At 46.1% G+C, this 21,903-nt stretch overlaps 1 protein-coding gene across 3 annotated transcripts in view; it reads right to left on the bottom strand.

Annotated features, from left to right (window-relative positions):
• Positions 1–21,903, bottom strand: part of FEZ2 (fasciculation and elongation protein zeta 2) — a 203,565-nt gene that overhangs the window by 28,690 nt on the left and 152,972 nt on the right. For all 3 annotated transcript variants that reach the window (XM_040350753.1, XM_040350755.1, XM_040350754.1), the window contains one exon: positions 8,915–8,980. In XM_040350753.1, the coding sequence (XP_040206687.1) occupies positions 8,915–8,980 (66 nt within the window). The remainder of the gene's footprint in view (positions 1–8,914; positions 8,981–21,903) is intronic.

Here is a 21,903-nt window from a genome sequence, read left to right as displayed (position 1 = left end):
TCCCCCACACACATCTGCTACCCCTCTGTAACCCCTTGCATGTCTGCCGCCCCCCCCCACATATCTGTTCCCTCTCTGTACCCCCCTGCACATCTGTCCCCCCCCTCCCACACACACACCTATTCCCCCTCTGTACTCCCCTGCACACCTGTCCCCCCTATACACACATATCTGTTCCCCCTCTGTACCACCCTGCATGCCTGTCCCTCCTACACACACACAATCTGCCCCCCCCCCACACATCTGTTCCCCTCTGTACCCCCTGCACATCTGCCCCCCCCGCACATATCAGAACCCACCTGCACATATCAGTACCCCCCTGCACGTCTGTACCCCCCACACATATCAGTACCCCCCCTACACGGCTGCCCCCCCCCCCACGCACATATCAGTACCCCCTCTGTACACAGTGCAATGCACTATTAACTTAAAAGCAGAGTCAATGTTTTATTTTTTGTGACTGGGTGCAGGCTACAGCACTGAGAGTGCTGCCTGTGCTTCCACTATACCTAAACCAGCAGCAGGTGATTGATTTACTCCTGTCCTTGCATACCAGATCCCCGAGCGCCCAGAAGGAGGGAGTGGATATCGCGGCAAGCCCGCCGTAGTTACAGTACATGCAGGGCTTCCATCTCATCATCCGCCTCCACCGATCATGCGGCACTTCCCACTGGCTGCTCCTTGTCCCAGCTCTCTTCCCTCATCTTCTCACTGCCGCCGCTACTAGGGTGGCACTGCAGGCTGGGGATTTGATCTTATTTAACTAAGGTCCCAGTGGTAATTAAATACCACCAAAAGAGAGCTCTATTTGTGTGAAAGAAAAAAAAATAGGATTTTTGTACTCGCCGTAAAATCCTTTTCTCTGAAGTTCATGGACGGACACAGCTCCAAATAGTGTAAAAAAACGAGGGGTGGGCACAGTAAGCAAACCAACTTCCACCCAAAAACAAAACAGAGTTGCAACCTTAACCTTAAACAGCCACCTGCAAAACGTTATGGCCGAAGCAAGCATCTGCAGATGCATGTACATCAACCTTGTAAAATTTAGTGAAGGTGTGAACGGACAACCAGGTTACCACCTTACACACCTGTGAGACAGACGCTTGATGTCGGAAGGCCCAGGAAGCACCTATTGCTCTGGTTGAATGCGCGGTGACAGAAAAAGGGAGGCGCCCGCCCCTGTAGGGCATAGGCCTGAATCACCATCTGTCTGATCCACCGATAAATGGTGGCCGACGAGACCGCCAGACCCTTCTTTGGACCAGTCACCGATACAGTGAGTCTGACCTCCGGAGCTTAGCCGTAGCAGAGAGATATACTCGCAGAGCTCGGACAACATCCAAGGAATGCAGAGCAACCTCCTTTGGATGCGACGGCCGAGGACACAGGGATGGAAGCACTCATTAAGATGAAAGGCCGAAACAACTTTTGGAAGAAAATAAGGCTGCGGGTGTAGCACCGCCTTATCCTTGTGGAGGATCAAGTAGGGGGACTAGCAAGACAAGGCTGAAACCCTCCTGACTGATGTAATGGCCACCAGAACGGCTGTGGTCCGCCACTAACACTCAGCACAGTGTGTGCCTGAGGAGTCTCTGAGGTGATCTGCCGTTCACGCCGTACAGAAAGAGCCATCTGAGCGCTAGAGGCCAAAACCCATGTTAAAACCACAACAAAATGGCTGCCGCTTGCCTCATAAAAAAAGCGCAAGCTACAAGAAAATGGCTGTCAGCTGCAAATACGTTCGAAACAGCGCCGCTACAAGAAAATGTCCGCCAGCTGCATTGAAATAAATACAGTGCGGCTACAAGAAAATGGCGCTGGTGCAAATCCTGAGGTAAAAGAAGGTCGCAAACGCTGAGCGGAGGCCCCCTAATGGCAGGGTGCCCACACAGCCCCCAGTACAGGACCTGGAGCCCCCCCAGGGACCCCGGAAAACAGCAGGCCCAGCAACACATGGTAAGGAGGAAAGGGAGGGCGAGAAAGCCCCTAAACGACCACGCAGGAATGCCCAGCTACTCCATTCTGCCAGAGCAGGAGGAACCTACTTACCTGTCCCACAGGGACCGCTGGAAGCGTTCCTGACAGACCCACCGCCGTACCAGTATGGCGTGGCTGTCAGCCACGGTCAACCATGACACAGACTGCAGTAGCACGGTCATAAGTGAGCCCCTAAGCATGTAGCTCATCAGTCACCCCTGGAGTAATGGGGTATGTCGCACGCAGCTAAAGGTCTGCTCACGCTCGATGGCCAGACTGGGGAGACTACAAGGATCTATATTATGCAGCCTGTCACCCAGCCGGCAGTTGATAGTAGATCTCAGCATCAAAAAATAAAAAAGTTCTCCTAGGACCAATGGACCCCTAGGGAGCCAGGTCCTTCTGTGCTAGGCAGAAAAATGCAGCCTGGGCGGTGCTGTTCGGCTTTGCTGTATTACATGTTTTTTAAACATTTAACATGTCTGCCTAGTCCTCTCCTGATAGACGGAACATAGCCCTACTGTCAAGATTATTTTACTACTTTACTGGCCAACATATGCCATACAACAAGGATATTTTATGTGGGTCCCTCTCACCTATGCTGCATGGCTGTTGGCTAGTAACTAGTTACACTGCAGGACCTCCCTCAGATGCATTTTGAACAATGCAGGCTATATCTTGCTCCTTATGTTTGAAACTCAGATGACTTTGCTGTTTTGTTTACATCACTACAACACTGCAGGTTGCCTAGCAACCATATGACCTTCCTAATGGACAAAGAGGGGGTCATGCATAACAGACAACTTTAGGGCCCTTTCACATGGGCGGACAAACGGTCCGTTTTTTACAAGTCCGTAAACGGACTTGTAATGTTTCCCTATGGGATTGCAGACGTTAGCGGATAATGCATCCGCTAACGTCCGCAAAGATCCGTGTCCGCAAAGATCCGCTTTTGCGGACGGAAGAAAACCCTATTTTTCTTCTGTCTGGCGGAACGGATCGGATGAATACGGACACACGGTCCGTATTCATCCGATTCCCCATAGGGGAGAGCTGAAGGAGGCGAGACCACAGCTGCACAATGAGATCCGGCCCAAACAAGGGGCTAACCCCAGCGGCGGAAAACACCACTTGAGCTAAGCAGGTGCGCAGGGATCCATGTACTAATTCCCAAAGAAGAAGAACAAGGGAATAGAAACTAAATAACACAAAAAACAAAAACAAACAGACCAACAAAAACACACAAACCACAGACAGACAGACGGACGGACGGACGGACAGACAACAAAGGGGGATAGGAAAGTGGAAAGTCCAGAAAAAGAAAGAAGAGAAGAAATAGGGAGATATGGTGGCCTCCACCAGGCATGCTCCACGTTGTCCCATGGCTCTGCCAATCGGAAAAAATGCTATTAGGGCTCAGCACAGCATGCAAACTCCTACATCTCCTGCACCCACCTCCTGGGCCTACGATACAGCACCCCTTCTCCCCCTAAGTGAGGGCTCAGCAAGTTCCAGTAAAGCAATGTCTAGACTAGAGGGGACAAACCCCACCCCTGGAGCATGCTGCAGCCAAGCATCCCAAATGGACCTAAAGCGTTCACCTGAACCCTTGCAGTTCGCCACCCACTCCTCCGCCTCCTTGATCTCCCGCACCTTCTTGAACCAGTCCTCGAGGCCAGGAACAGAAGCTTGCTTCCAATAGATGGGAATCAGGCGCCTGGCAGCATTCAGGAGGTGCGGTAGAGCACACCTCCTGTATCGACGGATCGGCATAGAGGGGACATGGAGAAGAAAGTGCAAGGGCTGAAACGGGACGTCCACATCCAATATGGCCTTAATTTGTGCCCGAATCGCTTCCCAGAAAGGACGGATCCTCGGGCACTCCCACCATATGTGGAGTAGGGTGCCACGAAGGCCACAACCCCTCCAGCAACGATCGGACACAGCGGGGTAAATGCGTGAGAGGGCCTTTGGTGGTATTTGATCACCTCTGTGGTTATTTTTTGCGCTATAAACAAAAATAGAGCGACAATTTAGAAAGAAATTCAATATTTTTTACTTTCTGCTAAATAAATATCCCCACAAAAGATAGAAAAACATTTTTTTCCCTCAATTTAGGCCGATACGTATTCTTCTACATATTTTTGGTAAAAAAAAACAGCGATCAGTGATTTTTTTCGTGACTGCGACATTATGCAGACACATCGGACACTTTTGACACATTTTTGGGACTATTGTCATTTTCACAGCGAAAAGTGCTATAAAAATGCATGGATTACTGTGAAAATTACAGTGAAGGAGTTAACCAGGAGGGGGCGCTGTAGGGGTTAAGTGTGCCCTAAGGGAGGGTTCTTACTGTGGGGGGCGTGGCTGTGCGTGTGATGTCACTGATCGTCGTTCCCTAACACAGGGAACAGACGATCAGTGACAGTCACACTAGGAAGAACAGGGAGAGGTTTGTTTACACTTACCTCTCCCTGTTTTTCCGCTCTGTGACCCGATCGCGGGACACCGGCGCCACTGAGAAGAGGACCGGGTCACGAGCACGCCGCCAGTGGCACGCTGCGCGACCCACGGCAGGGCTCTTAAAGGGGACCTACATGTACGCCCTTGTGCCCAGCCATTTTGTCAACGTATATCGTCGTGCGGCGTTCAAGTGGTTAAGCATAGCTGTGCACGGAAGCTGCTCTCACAGATCCTACCCATTCTGGCAGGCTGTAACTGGGCTAAATCTACAAATGGAATGACAAATCCCCCTCTACCTTCCCCTCTTGTCTTGAGTTTGTCTTTCTTCCAGCACTTTGCAGGGGGTTAAGGAAGAACTCCGAGGCAGAGCATATTATTACTGCTTCTGCTTGTGTGGGAAGCAAATAGATAGGTGTCAAAGGGACTGGAGATGGATGGTCAGCGATGGGCAAGGGGAATACTGTTGCCTGGTAAGGAATAGCACAAAAAGAAAGAAAGAGCTGTCCCCTTACGTTGGAATCCGGCCGAGTGGCCCCCCTTACGTCAGAATCATGCAGAGTGCCCCCCCCCCCGTCAGAATCCGGCAGAGTGGTAAGGTAAAAAAAAAAAACACGAGGGTTTAAAAACCCCTTTAATTAGGTGGCCCCTGTGAGTGTGAGGCCTTAGGTGACCGCCTAATTAAAGAGTTAAAGAGCCGCCTCTGGATGGAGGGGAGCAGGGGTTCATTAGAGGGAAGTAACCAAGAGGGTGAAGAACTGCTTTAAAAAGGGAACTAAACCCTCCTATAGTTTACAAGGAAGTGGCCATCTTGGCCTCTGTTTGACCAGCAGTTGCCATGGTGCTGCACAAATGATCAGCTGTGACACCAGCCATTTGATGGCTTGATCGTTCGGTTGAGAGCACAAGAAAATGTGACAGTTATTCAGGCTGGATTCCACCTGGGTATTTTGAATAGTGGGCAGAATGATGGCGATTTCAAAACGCTTTTCTAAAATGACAAATCGCACAATGTGAATTTCAGATGCTGTTCATTTTAACCATTTAAGGACCGCCTCCTGCACATTTACGTCGGCAGAATGAGCACATGCATGTGCTGTGCTAGTGTCCAGCCGTGGGTCGCAGACGCACGCCCGCAACCCGGTCAGAAGCTCCGTGACCCGCGGACCCGATCGCTGCTGGAGTCCCACAATCGGTCCCCGGAGCTGAAGAACGGGGACAGCTGTGTGTAAACACAGCTTCCCTGTTCTTCACTGTGGCTCCGTCAGCGATTGTGTGATCCCTTTTATAGGGATACACAATCGATGACGTCACACATACAGCCACACCCCCCTACAGTTAGAAACACATATTAGGTCATATATAACCCCTTCAGCGCCCCCTTGTGGTTAACTCCCAAACTGCAATTGTCATTTTCACAGTAAACAATGCATTTTAATTGCATTTTTTGCTGTGAAAATGACAATGGTCCCAAAAATGTGTCAAAAATGTCCGAAGTGTCCGCCATAATGTGGCAGTCACGAAAAAAATCGCTGATCGCCGCCATTAGTAGTGAAAAAAAAAACCAATTAATAAAAATGCAATAAAACTATCCCCTATTTTGTAAACGCTATAAATTTTGCGCAAACCAACCGATAAACGCTTATTGCGATTTTTTTTTACCAAAAATAGGTAGAAGAATACGTATCAGCCGAAAGTGAGGAAAAAATATTTTTTTTATATATTTTTTGGGGATATTTATTATAGCAAAAAGTAAAAAATATTGCATTTTTTCAAAATTGTCGCTCTATTTTTGTTTATAGCACAAAAAATAAAAACCGCAGAGGTGATCAAATGCCACCAAAAGAAAGCTCTATTTGTGGGGGAAAAAAGGACGGCAATTTTGTTTGGGAGCCACTAAATGAACGGCATCTGAAATTTGCATTGTGCGTTTTATCATTTTAGCAGAGCGTTTTTAATAGGGATGCACCGAAATGGAAATTTCAGAACCGAAACGAAACCGAAATAAAAAAAAAATTCAGTCCGAAACGGAAACCGAAAATGACTTTTCTTTGTTTTCCCCCTATTTCAATTTTTTTTCTTCAATAATTGTATGTATTACATGATGGGCACAGTGGCTGCGTTTGATGGGCACAGTGGCGACGTGTGTTGGCACAGTGGCTGCATGTGATGGCACAGTGGCTGCATGTGATGGCACAGTGGCTGCATGTGATGGCACAGTGGCTGCATGTGATGGCACAGTGGCTGCATGTGATGGCACAGTGGCTGCATGTGATGGCACAGTGGCTGCATGTGATGGGCACAGTGGCTGCATTTGATGGGCACAGTGGCTGCATTTGATGGGCACAGTGGCTGCATTTGATGGGCACAGTGGCTGCATGTGTTGGCACAGTGGCTGCATGTGTTGGCACAGTGGCTGCATGTGTTGGCACAGTGGCTGCATGTGTTGGCACAGTGGCTGCATGTGTTGGCACAGTGGCTGCATTTGATGGGCACAGTGGCGACGTGTGATGGGCACAGTGGCTGCATGTGTTGGCACAGTGGCTGCATGTGTTGGCACAGTGGCTGCATGTGTTGGCACAGTGGCTGCATGTGTTGGCACAGTGGCTGCATGTGTTGGCACAGTGGCTGCATGTGTTGGCACAGTGGCTGCATGTGTTGGCACAGTGGCTGCATTTGATGGGCACAGTGGCGACGTGTGTTGGCACAGTGGCTGCATGTGTTGGCACAGTGGCTGCATGTGTTGGCACAGTGGCTGTATGTGTTGGCACAGTGGCTGCATGTGATGGCGAAGTGGCTGCATGTGATGGCGAAGTGGCTGCATGTGATGGCGAAGTGGCTGCATGTGATGGCGAAGTGGCTGCATGTGATGGCGAAGTGGCTGCATGTGATGGCGAAGTGGCTGCATGTGATGGCGAAGTGGCTGCATGTGATGGCGAAGTGGCTGCATGTGATGGCGAAGTGGCTGCATGTGATGGGCACAGTGGCTGTATGTGATGGCACAGTGAGGCTGCAATTAATGTTTTTTTTTGGTAGTCAGATAAGGCAAGCATGGCTCAATAACACACAAACGTTTTTTTAAAAGAAAACGTTTGAGTGTTATTGAGCAATGCTTGCCTTATCTGACTACCAAAACAAATATTAATTGCAGCCTCACTGTGCTACTGTGAAAAAATGGCAGATCATTTTTTTTTTTTTTTACCTGGTCACCTCAGTTAACCACTTGCCTCCGCACCCCCCACACCAGGAACTAGGGATTTAACAGATTGAACACAGTAGTTAGTCCTAACAGGTTTTGTTTTGTTTTGTACAGAACTTAGAGTGCTTACTTTAGTGGAGGACACTGCTAGGTTCCTCCTAGGCAGGCAGTGTGATTGCCTCAGTCTCTCAGCCTGATGCTCCGACGACACAGCTCCCTGCGCGCTCCGAGTCCTCCCCGCCTCCGGCAGTGACGTCACGCAGCTCACGCCGCTGGACTAAACCAAGAGACTCCCCCATAGGGGGAGTCCAAACAACAGATAGGAGCTAGGAGGACAAGGTGGAGCGCTATCAGCAGTCGGCACACAGTTTGTACAGTGCCACTGCCGCTGCTCGCGCTATGTGCAGGTCTGGCGGCCAGCGTGTGGGTCTGCATTCATTGTGAACATTGCCTCCCCCCCTCTAGTAAAAAAAAAATGGTATCACCCAGCTTTATATCGGCATTTTAACTTTATTTCGGCAGGGAGCCAGAAATGCTATTTTCGGCCGATATGTATCGGCCACCGATAATCGGTGCATCCCTAGTTTTTAAATCTCGGGCAGAATTGCTACGAGGGACTGAGATTAGTGATTGAGTCGTAACCTGAATGATTTAGGGCTTTTAATGGTGTATTCCAAGGCTCAGTGTTGGGACTCTTAAGCCGGGTACACACTAACAGTTCTTTTCATGCAACCCAGATGGTTGCAGTAAAAAAAAAAAAACCTGGACAGCTCCGGTCCAATCTGCTGTAATAACCATGCAAGGTTAGTTCAGCGATCCCTCCTACTGAGCTATGGTTTTCAGACAGAAGGACGCCCCCCTGCCAAATCATTCTGATCAGTGTTATCTGCCATTGGCTGAGCGTGCGGATTGGGAGTCAGTCGGCTGCGGCTTTCCAGACAGACATACACACAGGCCAAGCGGACATTTTCTTATGACATTCGGCCTATGTGTTTGGGGCTTTACTTTTTAACATAATTAAAATAACAGAGTTTAGGATTAAAAGTACCATTTCAGTGTTACAGATGAAGTTATATAGTACAATAACATCCTTACATGATGTCTCCAATGTAAAAGCTGACCACAATGCACTATTTAATTGAGCAACTATGTGGCAAATTAAGTTTAATGTTGATAAATGTAAGTTATGCACTTGGGGATAAAAACAGGAGAAGGAGAACAAAGAGCATATAAAAAAGTTAAGGTTTCCATATACATTAACATAACAGAACATACCTTTTAAAATGTAGTCAGTTAGCAATGTTGGAACTTTTTCACTATCCTCTTTCATTGCACTGAGAACTGACAATATAAAAAGAAAAAAAGATATGGTTACATGAAAAGAAAGTTATTTCAGAGAACAGTAAATAAAATTATGAAGCATCAAAGTTGCACTAATACAGTACAAAATCGTTTCTGGTTTCCCAAAGCCATCAGATACTCCATGGATCAACATTCTACAAATGCTATTTATTATAAATTAATAGTAATTTATATTATGTGCCTTATTTCAAATTCTGTATTTTTTTTTAAACTGCCGTTGAAGACTATTCCACATTTTTATAGCTTGAACTCTTTCTGTATATGAAGGGTAAAGCCTCAAAACACACTGGTAGTTTTTCCATTCAACCCAGCAGTATGCTGGGTTGAATGGAAAAAACCCTACCCCCCCCCCCCCCCCCCCCCCCCCAGCACACGGCGGTCAGCGCTCCTCAGCCAATGGATGGCTACTTAGACAGAAAGAGACCGATTCCAGTACACACGGGCCGAACGTCGGGCCTGTGTGTACTAGCGTTAAGGCTCTTTTCCTTTCAGGCCCAAGAGTGGCCCCTTGTTTTTTTGCAGTACCTTAAAGTAAACAATTTTGCACCAAGTTTGCTATATGCACAATTAAAGGTGCATTCACACCTGCAGATCCACTCCGCTGCAAATTCTAATCCCAGCAGATTGTCCCTGGTTAATTAGCTTGGAGAGGCAGCCCGTCCCGTGGAAAGTAATGGGAGGCTGCCAGATAATGCAGCCAATCATTGACCACTAAAATGTAATCACTCATGCAGCAATCACATGCGAGTGAAGGGGCCCTGGAAGCAGACTGTTGTGGACAGTCCTAGCAACCAAACACCAGCTTCTTAATATGAAAGGCTCCCGCTCCCACCCTCCTTCTAGAAGTATGCTACCCTCCACTCTCTCTTCTGTGTGCACGGGTAGGTAGGGTAGGACTCTGCTTATGTTTTGTGTGGGGGGGGTGATGTTAAGGAAGCAGAGGACGTGCTATTTGGGAGAGGCAAGGGACACAGGTCACTGCTATGGGGGAAAGGGAGGGCAGAGGACACACTGTGGGTACTGTTATCTGCCTTTAACTCTTCTCCCTTCCCCCCAATCTTTACCCACATATAGTGAACATGCGTTGAATACATCATTGAAGCGCCAACAGCTTTGCCAGGTTTTTCTGACTGTATCAACTACAAGCCATTCGCAGTTGTCCTGCTCTTACCACAAGACTTGGGTGTAGCCCGGTTCCAAATCCCCCTCTTTAGAAAAACACCCCTTCCCGTTTCACATGTCGGCACTATAGACTGTAACCTGTTCTTTCGTGGAATGTTCGGGGGCTCAACTCTAAATTTAAAAGAGCTCTCTTATTTTAATATCTGAAATCTCACTGTCCTGAGTTAATTCTTTTATAAGAAACACCTCCTGGGCAGCAAAATCCTAGCTTTAAAAAAAGCCATGGATACAAAAAAGGCATTTCATGCCACTTATTCCACGTTTGGTTGGGTAATGTTGGTGCCGGTACATAAGGGGTTTCTCTGTCTGATTGAAGAGATTCATACAGATCCCCAGGGAAAACTTGTGGTGCTAGTCCTTACTGTGCTAGTCTCAAAGATATATAATTGTTGCAATATATCTCCATCCCCCCTTTTTAAACAGTTCTGTATACTGTTCTGGAGAGAATCACCCCTTATTGTCCTGCAAAAGTACTATTTATGGGAGACTTTAATGCCATTTTGTCGCCTGACCTAAATAGACCCGCCCCCCCCCCCCCCCAATGATTTTCCACTGATCTCTCCACCTGGGCTCAAGCGGAGGGACTGACTGAGGTTTGGCGATGAAAACCCAAATACTAGATCTTACTCTTGTTTCTCTGCCTCCTATAAGACTGCCTCCCATATCGATCTGGCCTTTGCCAATTCCTCCTCTGGAATGTAATGGAGGCATCCTATATGCCTAGCGGTCTAGTCCCCTGGCTATAGCGCTTCGCTCCCCTGCTTCACGCAGTGCTGCTCTGTGATGGCTTTGACCTCACTGGGTCGCTCATTCAGACCCAGCTAAAAAAAATCCCACCTCTATTGGCCGAATTCTGGGAACACAATGTGATTTCCTCTTCTCTTGAAAATACATGGGATGAGTGTAAGGCAAGGCTCAAAGTTCTGAGCAACTAGCCAGACCTTAAGGGTTACTTGCCACCAGTTGCACCAGCCAACGCCTGCCATGCTCCGCTCCTAACCACGCCCTCATAAATGATCTTTCTTTGCAATCCTAAAATACCGGACAGTCTGACCCACCAGATGTCCTGGCCCTGGGCCTTCACAGAATCTGTTTAATTTTGGCCATTTTGTAGATCCTAGGTCTCGTAAACTGCTGCCATTCTCGGATCTCCAAACAAAATATGACATGCCAAGACAGGTGTTCTACAGTTATCTACAGATCAGACATTTTGCCCAAACCATAGCCCCACATCTCCAATTTTCCCCACCTTCTCCATTTGAACGTATTATACTGGAGGGGCTCTTCCGTAGAGGACTGATCTCAGACATATACTGGATTCTGAATGCATACACCATTCCAGCTCGAGCAAAACATGCATACATGCTATGGTTGGAGAGTGAGTTGGGAGAGGAACTTCCAATGGAGGCCTGGCAGACCGTCTGGAGGCAGGCTGCCAAAAGCTCCCTATGTACCCTACATAAAGAAAATGCATACAATTTTTTTTTTCTGGTACCAGAACCCAGATGTACCCCATAAAATCTATCCCTCTACCTCTGACCATTGCTGGCGCTGCCAGCGATGCAGAGGCTCTCTCTTTCACATATATTGGTCATGTTTCCTCATAGCCCCGTTCTGGCGATCTACACAACTACTATCCTGAAATTTAGGTGTCAGGATAACCCCGACACCTAAATTTTTCTTGTTGGGCCTTGCTCAGCCAAAAATGGCCAAACCATATAAGAAATTGCTCAGACATACAGGGAGTGCAGAATTATTAGGCAAGTTGTATTTTTGGGGATTAATTTTATTATTGAACAACAACCATGTTCTCAATGAACCCAAAAAACTCATTAATATCAAAGCTGAATATTTTTGGAAGTAGTTTTTAGTTTGTTTTTAGTTTTAGCTATTTTAGGGGGATATCTGTGTGTGCAGGTGACTATTACTGTGCATAATTATTAGGCAACTTAACAAAAAAAAATATATACCCATTTCAATTATTTATTTTTACCAGTGAAACCAATATAACATCTCAACATTCACAAATATACATTTCTGACATTCAAAAACAAAACAAAAACAAATCAGTGACCAATATAGCCACCTTTCTTTGCAAGGACACTCAAAAGCCTGCCATCCATGGATTCTGTTAGTGTTTTGATCTGTTCACCATCAACATTGCGTGCAGCAGCAACCACAGCCTCCCAGACACTGTTCAGAGAGGTGTACTGTTTTCCCTCCTTGTAAATCTCACATTTGATGATGGACCACAGGTTCTCAATGGGGTTCAGATCAGGTGAACAAGGAGGCCATGTCATTAGTTTTTCTTCTTTTATACCCTTTCTTGCCAGCCACGCTGTGGAGTACTTGGACGCGTGTGATGGAGCATTGTCCTGCATGAAAATCATGTTTTTCTTGAAGGATGCAGACTTCTTCCTGTACCACTGCTTGAAGAAGGTGTCTTCCAGAAACTGGCAGTAGGACTGGGAGTTGAGCTTGACTCCATCCTCAACCCGAAAAGGCCCCACAAGCTCATCTTTGATGATACCAGCCCAAACCAGTACTCCACCTCCACCTTGCTGGCGTCTGAGTCGGACTGGAGCTCTCTGCCCTTTACCAATCCAGCCACGGGCCCATCCAACATTGAGGGATATCTTTGTTATGGTAGCAGCTAGCTGCCATAACCCAGATATCTGTTTCTTCAGTGAGCGGTCCGGTTTAAGATAAAAGTGGTCTCTGCGGCGGATTCGCCGCAAGATCACTTTCATCGGTGGCGGGAGAGGGTCCCCCCTTCCGCCGCTCTCTGGTACCCTCAGTTGCTTACGTGAGCCGTTGGCAGAGGTGATTGGATCCTCTTCTGTGCTTGGTATGTAGACGAGTGAGGGGAAGATGGCCCCCACCCGTCTTCATACCATTGCAGGGCGGAAGCGACGTCAAAACGACACTTTCGCCCATAGATTTTAAAGGGTCATTTTCTTTTCATTTTTACAAATTACATTTTTTTTTATTGCATTTTAGTGTAAATATGAGATCTGAGGTCTTTTTGACCCCACATCTCATATTTAAGAGGACCTGTCATGCTTTATTTTTTTTGTAATAGGAATAAAAGCTTGCGTGCAGAAGCAACCGCATACGTGAGTAGTGCCCGCATATGAAAACTGTATTTAAAATACACATGTGAGGTATTGCCGCGATCAGTAGAGCAAGAGCAATAATTATAGCTCCAGACCTCCTCCTGTAACGCAAAACATGCAAACTGTATAATTTTTTTATACGTCGCCTAAGGAGATTAGGGGTAAAAGTTTGTTCCTATTCCACAATTTTGAAGCGTGACATGTTGGGTATCAATTTACTCGGCGTAACATTATCTTTCACAATATAAAAACTAAATTGGGCTAACCTTACTGTTGTCTTATTTTTTAATTCCAAATGTTTTATTTATTTTTACAAAAAAAGGGTGTTTGCAAGACTGCTGCGCAAATAAGGTGTGACAGAAGGTATTGCAATGACCGCCATTTTATTCTCTAGGATCTTATAATGTTTGGGGGTTCCAAGTAATCTTCTAGCATAAAAAAAAATGTTTTTAACAACAAATCTCAGAAAGAGGCTCGGTCCTTAAGTGGTTAAAGAGTAACTCCACATTTGTGGGAAAAAAAGCAAATAAAAATGAATATAGTGCATACAATTGCAAATAAAATCATACTGTAATTGAAGGCGTTTAAAAATAAAATTTCCTTTTTAAAAACTGCAGCGCTGTAATGTTCTGTAAAAGGCAATATGGCTACCTGGAGGTGTTCTGTACAGAACATCCCCCAGAAATATATTTTTCTGCTTGTTTTATTGGCTTACTGATTTTCCCAGAAGTCTGCATTAAAATACAAGTAAAAATTTGGCATCCCCTTCAACAAAAAATAGGATTTTTGAAACAGCTTACCTGTAAAATCCTTTTCTTGGAGTACACCACAGGACACAGAGCCACTGTCTTTACATAATGGGTTGTATGCTCACCAGAGGTGATTGGACACTGGCACAACCAATCAGAGTCAGTTCCCCTCCATATAACCCCTCCCATCAGGGAAGTACCTCAGTTTTGTAGCAAAGCATTAAGGTTCCCATAAGAAGAAGGAGGGACCTCTGTGTCCTGTGGTGTACTCCAAGAAAAGGATTTTTACAGGCAAGCCGTTTCAAAAATCCTATTTTCTTTCTCGTACACCACAGGACACAGAGCCATTGTCTTTACATAATGGGACGTCCCACGTTCTGGACCAGAAGCTTTATACCGCTGCCTGCAGCACACTTCGCCCGAAGGTGGCATCCTCCTGTCCTTTTCACGTCCACTTGATAAAATTTGGAAAATATGTGGGCCGAGGACCAGGTTGCAGCTTTGCAGATCTGAGCCAACGAAGCCTGGTGGTGCACTGCCCATTAAGCACTTATCGCCCTGGTAGAGTGCGCTCTAACAGAAAAAGGAGTCGTATTCTTTAAACCATAGGCTTGAATAATTGTCTGTCGAATCCACTTAGAGATAGTGGATCTTGATGCCGCTTGTCCCTTCCTGGGACCATCTGGCAAAATAAACAAAACATCTGTTTTACGTATCTGAGCAGTTGCCTGCAGATACACCTTTACTGCTCTCACTTGATCTAGAGAGTGCAATAATCTTTCCTCCGCTGTCTGCGGATCCGGAAAAAAAGGAAGGCAGAACAATGTCCTGATTTAAATGAAAAGCAGACACCACCTTAGGTAAAAAAAGTAGGATGGGGTCGTAGTACAATTTTGTCTTTGTGACAAACTAAATAAGGCTCTTTGTGGGAAAGAGCTGCTAAATCAGATACTCTTCTAGCCGAAGAGATAGCAATCAAAAAGGCCAATTTCCTGCTTGAAAGAATCAGCGGAATCTGGCGTATAGGTTCAAAAGGTTGGTTCTGCAACACTGACAATACTAGATTCAGATCCCATGGGCACGAGGGGGACTTGACTGGCGGATTGATCCGCAGTACCCCTTGAATAAAAGCCCAAACTAGGGAATGAGATGCCAGCGGTCTTTGAAAGAAGACTGATAGAGCCGATATTTGACCCTTAATAGTACTAAGGGCTCATTTCATATCCACTCCTAGCTGGCAAAAGGCAAGAATCCTACTTATGTCATATCTTTGAGGATTCCATTTGTTAGTTTCACACCATGAAACATATGCTTTCCAGACTCTATAGTAGATAATCCTGGAATCTGGCTTTCTGGCATTAATAAGTGTAGAAAGCACTGGACCTGAGATCCCTTGTTTCTTCAGAATGTGAATCTCAGCAGCCAAACTGTCAAATTTAGCATTTGTAAGGAAGGATGGAACACTGGACCTTGTGACAGCGGAAGTTTCCAAGGTCTTCCTACCGTCATCTTTATGATTTCCGCGTACCAGGGACATCTGGGCCAATTTGGGGCCACTAAGATTACAGGAATTCCTTCCTTCTTGATCCTGCAAAGTAGCCTTTGTAAGAGAGGGATCAGAGGAAACGCATAGATCAGTGAGAACTGATTCCACGGAACCACCAGAGCATCCCATCCATAGGCCAGAGGATCTCTCGTCCTGGACACAAAGTTGTCCAACTTTCTGTTGAACCTGAAAGCTAGCAGGTCCACATCCGGGGGTCCCCCATCTTTGGCAAATGGACTGAAAGATATCGGGGTGGAGAGACCACTCTCCTGGTGACAGCTGCTGGCGACTCAGTCCATGTCAAAATGCGTTTTACCTCCTTCTGAGCGCCCTGACTGCGGGTGCCTCCTTGGTGATTGATGTAAGCTACTGCTGTAGCACTGTCGGATTGAATCGGAACTGGGTGACCCTGTATGTCCAGGTTCTGAGGGCCAAGTATACTGCCCGCAATTCCAATATGTTGATGGGTAGGCTCTTTTCGTGCATGGGTAAATCCAGGGCTTGGATCTTCTTGTTCCAGGCGGCTAAGATACTGCCTTGAAGTAGTCTCAAATGAAACGGAGCGTAAGGGATAGCCTCGAAGGAGGCTACCATCTTCCCTAATAGCCTCATGCAAAGGCAAATCAATGGTTTCTTTTTTGCCTTGACCTTGTAGATCAGGTCCCTTAGTGACTTGATCTTTGGCTCTGGCAAGAATACCCGGTTTTGGGCTGTATCTATAATCATGCCCAGATACTCTACCCTTCTTTGGGCTGGCAGAGAGGATTTTTGTAAGTTTACAATCCATCCTAACTGCTCCAGGTATTTTATAGTGGTGAGCACCGTGTGATCTAATCCTGTCACGGACTGATTTATCACAAGCAGGTCATCTAGATAGGCGGTTATCGCTATGCCTTGAGATTTGCCAACAGAGGGGCTAGTGCCTTTGTAAATACCTGGGGTGCGGTGGCCACACCAAAGTGGCAGATGAGGTTTAATGTAGATAAATGTAAAGTTATGCACTTGGGGGCTAAGAATATGCATGCATCATACATACTAGGGGGAGTACAACTGGGGGGATCTGTAGTGGAGAAGGATCTGGGGGTTTTAGTTGATCATAAGCTCAATAATGGCATGCAATGCCAAGCTGCGGTTTCCAAAGCGAGCAAAGTCCTTTCTTGTATTAAGAGAGGTATGGACTCCAGAGACAGAGATATAATTTTGCCCCTGTACAAATCATTAGTAAGACCTCATCTGGAATATGCAGTTCAGTTTTGGGCACCAGTTCTCAAAAAGGATATAGGAGAACTGGAGAAAGTGCAGAGAAGAGCAACCAAACTGATAAGAGGCATGGAGGAGCTCAGCTATGAGGAAAGATTAGAGGAACTAAATTTATTCACTCTTGAGAAGAGGAGAATAAGGGGGGATATGATCAACATGTACAAATATATAAGAGGTCCATACAGTGAACTTGGTGTTGAGTTATTCACTTTACGGTCATCACTGAGGACAAGGGGGCACTCTTTACGTCTAGAGGAAAGGAGATTTCACCTCCAAATACGGAAAGGTTTTTTCACAGTAAGAGCTGTGAAAATGTGGAACAGACTCCCTCCAGAGTTGGTTCTGGCCAGCTCAGTAGATTGCTTTAAGAAAGGTCTGGATTCTTTCCTAAATGTACAGAATATAACTGAGTACTAAGATTTGTAGGTATAGTTGATCCAGGGTAAATCCGATTGCCTCTCGGGGGATCAGGAAGGAATTTTTTCCCCTGCTGTAGCAAATTGGATCATGCTCCGCTGGGGTTTTTTGCCTTCCTCTGGATCAACTGTGGGTATGGAGTTGGGTGTATAGGATTTTACTGTGTTTTTTTTTTTTTTTTTTTTTTTTGTTTTTTGTGGTTGAACTGGATGGACTTGTGTCTTTTTTCAACCTGACTAACTATGTAACTATGTAGAGCCACAAACGAAGTGGCGATGTTCTACCGCAAACCTTAAGAACCTTTGGTGAGCGGGATGGATAGGCACATGTAAATATGCTTCCTTGATGTCTATAGACGCCATGAATTCTCCGTCTTGTAGGGTGGCGGCCACTGATCGAATAGTTTTCATTCGGAAATGGCGAATGTTCAGAAACTGATTTAGAGATCTTAGATCCAGAATGGGTCTGACTTCTCCGTTTGGTTTTGGGATAACAAAGAGGTTTGAATAAAAACCTGAACCTTGCTCCTTTAAGGGTACTTCTGGGATTACCCCTTGGGATAGCAGGTGATCCAATCCTTTGAAAAAGAACGCTCTTTTTAAAGGATCTTTGGAGAGCCTTGAGCTTCGGAACTGAGAAGATCGGATTTCTCAAAATTCCAGCTTGTACCCTAGGGATATTGTGGATGCCACCCATTTGTCCTGGATTTCTGTCTGCCATGCCGCTGAAAACTGACAAAGCTGTCTCCCCACTCAGCCGAACGGGGGCGCCTCTTCATGCAGAAGCTTTGGGGTTTTGCTTATTAATCTTTGAACCCCACTGCCTCTTGTTTTTCTGGACCTGGTCTTCATTAGCCTTTGTGGTTGGCTGAAATGCTGTTGCCACTGGCTGGAGGTAGTTTTACCAGGAGACGGGGAGAGAGAACGTTTAAAACAAGGTCGCTTGTTTTTCTTCTTTTCTGGTAATAGAGTAGTTTTTCCACTCAATATCTTTTGGATATATTTCTCCAAATCTTCCCCAAAGAGGCGCTCACTGCGAAAGGGTAAACTAGCCAGAAGCTTTTTGCATGGTGCCTCTGAAGACCAATGCTTTAGCCAAAGGATTCTGCGCATATGCACCAACTGGAGTGCAAGACGAGATGCTTGCTGGATTGCAAAAGATTTTTGACCGTGAAGATTGAGTCTATACAGAAGTTTTTGTATAGGACTGATCTGTTCAGCGGCTTCAGGTTGAGGATAAGTCTGAAACTTCCGGACGGCTTTTTATTATGAACATGTGGGAATAAAACCCCTGATAAAGCTCCCCCTGTGGTACTTGAGTTACAACCCCCTGGTTCATCAGATCCTTCAATAGGCTCTTCATTGCTAGGGACTTGACTATATCTTTTGGTAGATTTGTTAACAGGTACCTCTCTGGGGGAAGGTCCAAGAACTCTATTCTGTAACCTTGGGACAGCATAGAGAGAATATATTGATTTTCTGTTATGCTTGCCCAGAAAGGGAGAAAACTTTGAAGTCTTCCCCCCACCTGCAACCAGTTGTCATTGTGTTTTGCTGGTTGCCGCAGGAGGATAGAAAAAGGACATTCCCTTTGCCCTTTCCCTTCTGCCCTGACCAACCTTTCTTCCTCTCTTGAGGCTTGTTTTGTTCTTGAGCCCTTTAAGGACGAATAAACCTTTTGCCTGTCTGCTTTTTCTTCTTGACAGTAAAAGATTTCTTCTTGTCTGCAGTTCTGTCAAGCACTGCATCTAAAATCTGGGCCAAACAATAAATCCCCTTGGAAGGGTACTCCACACAGCTTGTTTTTAGATGCAGTGTCCCCCGGCCAGGTTATTAACCACATCGCCCTCCTAACTGAATTAGTAAGGGCCGCGGATCTTGCCGTCATTCTGATAGATTCTGCTGATGCATCCGAGACATAGGCTACAGCTGCTGACAGGGTTGAAAAGGAGTCTAGGATTTCTTGCTTTGGAGAATCAGCTATTCTATGCTCCTTAAGCTGGTTCAACCAATACTCCATATTTCTGGAGGAGCAAGTAGTCGCCATTGCTGGCTTAAGGTTGCTTATGATGGATTGCCAGGCCCTCTTTAAATTGCTGATCCATCCTCTTATCCATGGGGTCTTTCAGAATCCCCATGTCCTCAAATGCTGGATCAGAAGATCTTGTCTATGAAACAATAAACAGTCCATTCTTTCTTGATCGCTTCAGAAATTACTGTATGGACTGGAAAGGTACGCATCTTGGGCTCACTGAATACATCCTGTCGTGTAAAGACAATTCTTTACGTTCCTCCTCTAATCCTAAAAGTTACGAAGAAAGAGGATGGATAGCCGCACTCCAATGACCAAACGGTTGTCTTTTATTCAAAAAAACACAGCAAGTACATCACTTCACAAGGTGCAACAAAGGAACAGGTAGATACCCGACGCGTTTCGCACTGAGCTAGTGCTTAATCATGGCATGATTAAGCACTAGCTCAGTGCGAAACGCGTCGGCTATCTACCTGTTCCTTTGTTGCACCTTGTGAAGTGATGTACTTGCTGTAGAGAATAGGGGGGGTAGTGCTGCGCTGGGAGTGGGTAGTGGGATAATGTGCAAAGGAAATATGGCAGATCCTAATATATGGAAAGATAAGGTCTGACCAATAATCACAATCACAGTAAAAATGATAATAATATGCCATAACAAGTGAATAACATCAAAGTAAACGTGCTACAGTGCAGCCAAGGCTAGCTGCCAAATAATGAAGTAGTACAAAGTGACAGTGCAAGTGTCATAAAGTGCAATATAATGGTACCAAATGTACTGATACACAATAGGGTGTACAGCGTGCAAACTACAACACACAGCGGTGACTGCAACAACACTAAATTAAATGTCCATACAGCAGATAGCTGTAACCATAACAGCAGGAGAAAATCCAAAATAAAAGTGCTGGTGTAAATGCCAAAGTGACGTGAAACAAGGTAACAGCGTAAAAACCCAGGTACACTTTTCTGGTCAAATCCAAATACGGTATCATCCAAAAGGGCTGTAATTGGAAAAATAGATCCCTCTCGGTAGTCACGTCCAACCAGTGACAGTGACTCGCACCCAGGGAGATAAAAGTGCCAATAGTGCAGTATCGTTTAAAAAAAGGATTTATTCAAACAAGATAATACACTGGGTACTCACATTGTAGCGATAAAAAACAGGCATATAAAAACAGGGCGTTCGCCGACGTCACCTCCGGTACCTCTTTTGGGCTCTATGTTATACTCATACGCGCATTTGTCACTTCTCGTGACTCCTGAAGAAGTTACGAGAAGTGACGAATGTGCGTATGAGTAAAACATAGAGCCCATAAGAGGTACCGGAGGTGACGTCGGCGAACGCCCTGTTTTTATATGCCTGTTTTTTATCACTACAATGTGAGTACCCAGGGGGAAGAGATCTAGAGCGAGACCCCATAATAAATGAGAGTAGAACCTCAGTCTACTCCTTACCTGGGCCTTGCTGGTGTCAGTGCCTGTTCCACTCGGATCCAGCGTCCATGTTGAGGCAGCAGCATGATGCTGGTGGCAAAACCGCTGGTTCCGGACTCCACTAGCACCACTGCACTGGACCAGAACCGGTTAACAAGGCACCAGACTTGTTCCTCCCTCCCTCCCTCAGCGCTTCTGGAAATTACATCTATGCCCTGCGCCCGCGCGTAGGATGCCGCCCCCTTCCAGTTACCTCACTTCTGGGGGAAGCAGCTAGACTGACCTTCCCAAGATGGCGGCAGCATTCGGCTGCCCGGACCCGAAAAAAAGATTTCCGCGCCGTCTACCTTGCCGAGGGGTAGCATCCCAGAGCAGTCCCTGGTTCCTCTGAGCACCGATGAGGGAGAAGAAGCCCATGCACAAGGCACTCTCTATCCAGTGAATGGGAGGAAACGGACTCTCTGAGGTATGAAAAAACTGGTGGAATACGGAGATATGACCTCTCAGGTAGCACCTAGAGAGCTCCTAGCCCCCACATGTGTTCCCGCCGGAGGAAACAAAAACTACTGATAAGTGGAAGGAGCCTCCCTTTTAAGAAGTTTGGTGGAGGTGTTTTTCTTGTCAAGTGGGTGGAGCCACACTCTCAAGGTGCTGTGCTGAAAGACGATCGGGGAAAACTGAGGTACTTCCCTGATGGGAGGGGTTATATGGAGGGGAACTGACCAATCACCTCTGGTGAGCATACAATCCATTATGTAAAGACAATGGCTCTGTGTCCCGTGGTGTACGAGAAATAAATGTAATTTTTGGTGAGAAACGCCCAAAGGCACTCAAGAAATGTAGACCCTGCCGCTTTCCTCATTAGAGCCCTGCAGGTGCAGCAGCTGTTAGACAATTGCAAAACCACCCTCATACAGATTCATGGTCACAAACAAACCTATTTCTTCAGAACAACAAAATGTAAGAATTTGCAACAAAGTTTGTTAAAATCCCTGCTACGTTCAAAGATTACCCAGTGAGGAATGTTTTTTCCTTAACATAAGTGGAGTTACTATTTTACCAAAAGGGTAGTTAGAGAGTATTTTCCAAGATTTGTTTTGAACTTTGCTCCTGCTTGTTTGAAGACATGTCCCCATGTTCTTAATCTTGTCTTTATATTGAATATAC

Source organism: Rana temporaria, chromosome 4 (genome assembly GCF_905171775.1).
Source record: "Rana temporaria chromosome 4, aRanTem1.1, whole genome shotgun sequence".
In the NCBI taxonomy this organism is placed as follows: domain Eukaryota; kingdom Metazoa; phylum Chordata; class Amphibia; order Anura; family Ranidae; genus Rana; species Rana temporaria.
Note: the sequence above shows the minus strand (reverse complement) of the source record. Positions and strands in the feature narration are given on the sequence as shown.